General features: G+C 37.5%; 1 protein-coding gene across 5 annotated transcripts in view; it reads left to right on the forward strand.

Moving 5' to 3' along the window:
- The window catches only part of LOC107596821 (rho guanine nucleotide exchange factor 28-like), a 71881-nt gene that overhangs the window by 2448 nt on the left and 64628 nt on the right, over window positions 1-4805 (forward strand). For all 5 annotated transcript variants that reach the window (XM_016287670.1, XM_016287685.1, XM_016287700.1 and 2 more), the window contains exon 2: window positions 2256-2302. In XM_016287670.1, coding sequence (XP_016143156.1) covers window positions 2270-2302 — 33 coding nt within the window. In that variant the 5' untranslated portion in view covers window positions 2256-2269. The remainder of the gene's footprint in view (window positions 1-2255; window positions 2303-4805) is intronic.

The raw sequence follows: 4805 nt of genomic DNA on the forward strand, positions 1-4805 counted from the left end.
GCATAAAACGAGTGTGCCATGAAATACGTAATGTAATGCGTGTTGTCAAGATCACGAGTAAAAACAAAAGAAAAAGAAAACCTTACAGCTGCAAGAGTCGTGACTGTCCCGTTAGCCTGATGGGACCAAACTCCCTTTGTGATTTTAAAACGTAAGACAGTACCCAGATTTGAAGACTACAGTAAGATTGAACTTTTACTGTTAATAAGATTTTGGTAGGCTACTATTAGAACGGATAGCCTAAATGTCCTAATTCAGATGGGCTTCCTGTTTTTTTTTTTTTTTTTTTAATGGTATATCAAAAAGTGTATATTGTTTTTAATGTGATTGTTGGTACCAGTTTTTACCATACTTTCAAAACAAAAATGTAAATAGGAAAAATATGCAATATGATGATAATTGAAGACAAAATGTGTTTTACTGAGAAAAAAAACAAGATTTGTTTTTTAAAAAGCCTTTTTCCATAAGGTACATCTGGAAAAAGGAGGGTCGTCTTATATTCGGGCCAATACGGTATAAGACAATGAAACTGTTTTTTTGACCTTGCATGCATGTCAACCTGCTTGTTGGGGACTCCCAAAACTAAAATATTTTATTACCCATAATAGGGGCACTTTAAAGATAACAACATTGTTTTGAACTTGTTCTCTGCAAAGTCATACCCAAAACACACTACACTGAATCATTTAATGGTGCTGGGAACCAAACTTTTATAAGTTCTTGTTTATGTTTCACCCCATCACCAGACTTTAGTGCAAGCTCAAAAAACTCATATTTTTCATTGTTACATTTTGACCTGTTAAAGGTTGTAATTGTGATGGATTAAAGGTTGCACAGAGTGATACAGAGGACATCTGGCATGTGTCAGTAGACTGCAGGTGGAATCTGAGTGCGTTTGGCTGAAGTCAGCTTGATTTCACCCAGAGAAACCGAAGCAGACACAGGTCACTCAGGGCACCTCTCTCTCTCTCTCTCTCTCTCTGTTCACTCACTCTGTTTGTGTTTTGTCTTTCTGCTTTGTTTCTTTGCTCCACCTTGTTCATATGGTTTGCCTGTCTTTTTTTAGAAATAGTTTAATGAAATCTGTTTCTTGTGTGTGTGTGTGTGTTTGTTTTAAGAGCTGTCAGTTTAGTTGGTATCATAGAGTAAGTCATACTTATTTGTTTTTGAAACCGAAAGGTGTGGCAATTACACCATAAAAGCCCTGATAACACTCCAAACCCCTTTAATGCCTTCCAGGTAAAACTGAATTTGCTGGTGTGTGCAAGAGAGAGAGATCATGAAAATACTGCATTATTGCTCTTTCCAGTAAAAAACAAAAACCTGCATAGAAGTAACTAGAAAGATTCATAAAATATAATTATTCCATCATTTTTGGACTCCAGCACATCTGCTGGAATACTGTGGTGGGTTAGATGGAGAGAAGATATTCGTTCCCAGAGTTTGGGGCCTGGCTGGTTGGGATTGTGTAACAGTGGCTCAGTCTGTATCTAAAGGTCGATCAGAGCTGATGAGTCTCTGAGCTCCCGGCGAAACCATCTGACAACCATCTGTTTCTCTCTTAGCCTCATGTTTTCCTTATTTACGCATTCAATCTTGCACACACATACAAAATACATTTGGGATATGTTTACCAGGGGTGTTGGACTCCGTCTAACTATTCATGGTTTCTGTTTAAATGAATGAATTAGTTAGACAGAGAGAGGACTGCGTTTTGATGGACGCTGTGTTCTGACATTTGGGGGATCAAAAGATTAAGCCCTCTGTTGTCCGCACAGTCATGTGAACATGTCCCAATTAAAAGGCAAGGTTTTTGTTCCCATCCCTCTCGGAGGATTTGGCCTAATTAAAAGAGAAGTCAGGTGACTCTATAAAGAGTCAGTGAAATGAAAGGACAGACAAACAGACAGTGAGGTTTCATTGTGATGCCCTTGTTTTTCATGTTTATTTATGACTGGTCATAATAGACAGTCAAATGCACATTCTCTAGTGGCTTTTGGGTGCTTGTGTACTATATTATCTTTCTCCCTCTGAGCCAGCGTTCAGTTAAAATGTCATGTTTTGTTTTTGTGGTGAATAGACATTTGTTCTCTCAGAGTTCTGCAAACTGGTCTCCACATACTCTGCAGCAAACACATGTGAGGGTCTGTTCTGCTCATATGTAGTTATTTGTACAGATGTGTTTGGTTTAAGGTGGTGTATTTGTGGGTGTGTATCTTTGCTGTGTTTTATACATATGTACTTTCTCCTTTCAGGTGCTGCTGCAGTAATGGAGCTCAGCAGGGGAGAAGTGCCACTTTATGTGAGTCTGACAGAGCAATCTTCATTTTATTCCACGTTTCTTTCTCTCCCTCTTATTCTCTGTTTTTTTTCCAGATGTCCTTTTTCTCTCTGTTTAACTTATGAAATTCTATTCTTTCATTGTTCCTTTGGGATCTGTCCTTTTATTCTCTCTGACTTTACATGTACACATGTCTATGCATGAGAGAAAACTACTCTAGAAACTATTTTGGTCATCCAAGCTTCTGCATTTTGTGGACACACAGTGTCTCTCATAACTGCGTTGACATTCAGTTTATAATATAGAAAACACGAACGGAAAGTTTAACAAGTCTAACTGCCATAAATGGTGTGGTACAGTTTGTGTTTTCAGTTGCTCATTACCTTAGTCTTGTGAAATTGTCTGTTTGCAAATAGGTACAGTTGTGTCTTAAATAGATAGTTCACCCAAACATGAACATTCTGTGATCATTTACTCATCTTCATGTCGTTTCAAACCTGAATAACACATTTTTTGGGTGGACTATTCCTTTAAATTACAAACCTTCTCCTGTTGCAAATTTCTGGGGGCTTTTATGGCTATTTATTGTTTTTAGTCATTGCGACAGAGAACAAAAGAAAATGCTATCTCTAAGCCCTAAGATTTGTGATGAAATGGCACCTTACCTGACTGTCAACTTTTTAACTGGCTGTTAAATTATTTTTCCATTCATTAACTTCCTTAGATTATTACTAAGAAAACATTACACTACTGTAACAGTCTTTTTCTACCTTTTGTAATTATTTACAGCTCCCTCAACCTGAATTTCTAATGAAATAGCTTAAATGACATTTATATGTATGTATTTAGCAACCTATTTTATGGTAAGCCACTTGCAATATATCCAAGCCATACAGTTAAAACCATATGTGGATGATCGGGGAATCAAACCCATGACCTTGGGTCATGAAAACATAATCCAGTTTCTTATCTACGTGTTTTTTTCTATAGTATTTTACCAATACATTTTTACAAATCGACAGAAGCAATTCTGTTGGAGAAACCTGAGTCACTTCTTGCAAGTTTCAAACCTCCAACCTTTTTATTACTAGCCCAAAACTTTAAAACCGGGTCTACAGGAGTAGATGTTTGAGAGGTGTTGATCCCTGGACAGGAGGCTGTTGTGAATTCTGAAGCCTTCTTCATCGTTTGCTGGCTCATCTGTATAATCACAGTGTGTGGGGTGAACAAGGGAGTCGCACAATCCTTCTCTATGACCTCATTATGAAAGAGGGGCACTATGTGTTAGTTGTGTAAGCTTTTGAAGGTGTGTGTGACTGTGATGGGGATAATGTGTTATTGTAAGGGGAGATGTTGAGAGTTTATAGCAGACTTGCATAGTGTCAACTCTCAACTCCCCTGTACAGCACTGCAGACAAGCAGTCTCATTCACGCAGAGCTAAAAGCAATTAGTGTGTGTGTGTTAAATGCTTTCAGGTGTTCCAGTGGTACCTTAGTGTGGTTTTTCACTTTCAGAGATGTGATTCTTGATCTGTAGGTCAGTCTGAACAAATGGTTTATACATGAACCAAAGGCGCATATTTGTTTCACACCAAAAATTACTCTAATCGCAAATTTTGTTGTCGTTGTTTTTGACAGAAGTCTCTTATGTTCTAAGGCTGTATTTATTTGATCAAAAACACCGTAAAAAAAAGTAATATTGTGAAATATTACAATTTAAAACAACTGAGATAACTGGGCATTTTAAAGTGTAATTTTATCTGTGTAAGCAAAATCTGAATTTTCAGCAGCCATTTACTCTAGTCTTCAGTGTCACATGATCCTTCAGAAAATAATTCTGTTGTACTACTTAATATTTTTGTGGAAAGTTATCTTTTTTATTTTTTATTTTTTTGATGAATAGAAAGTTGTAGTCCAAGTCTGTCGTTCTAAAACCTGGAAGAGAATTATAATTTTCCAGCCATGGGCTCATGGCACGAGCAACTTGGATGTGAGTTTACCCTTGAGGAAACAGACAAACGTTGTAGTCCTTATGGTTGAGCGTAACAAACTGCTGTAGTTGCTTCGCTGTTGCCATGACATTATAAATGAAGCGAGTGGGTGTGGACATTATTAACTGAAGTCATCATGACTGAACTGTAGGTTCTGTGTGTGTGTGTGTGTGTGTGTGTGTGTGTGTGTGTGTTAGCCTGGCCTTTTGTGCCAGGGTGTGTCTGGATATTGTTGGCCAGACCCGAGTCTCACCTGGTGTGCAGAGCCATGAGGAATGTTTAATGAGTCAGTCAAGGAGAGCAAGTTTTAAATCACCTGGTAAAGCCCTTAATGTCACTAAAACGACTCTGAATGGTTTTCCTACCATATTAGAGCCCTAGTAACTTTAAGTAAGAGTTTATATGACATTACTAGATCTGTAATATCCATAAAAAATTAGTTTATTCAGAAATGTAATTTCTGTCACTGTCATCATTAACTCACCCTCATGTCATTTCAAACCCATAAGACTTTTGCTCATCTTTAAAACACA

Source organism: Sinocyclocheilus grahami, unplaced genomic scaffold (assembly GCF_001515645.1).
Source record: "Sinocyclocheilus grahami isolate Dianchi unplaced genomic scaffold, SAMN03320097.WGS_v1.1 scaffold12.1, whole genome shotgun sequence".
NCBI lineage: Eukaryota > Metazoa > Chordata > Actinopteri > Cypriniformes > Cyprinidae > Sinocyclocheilus > Sinocyclocheilus grahami.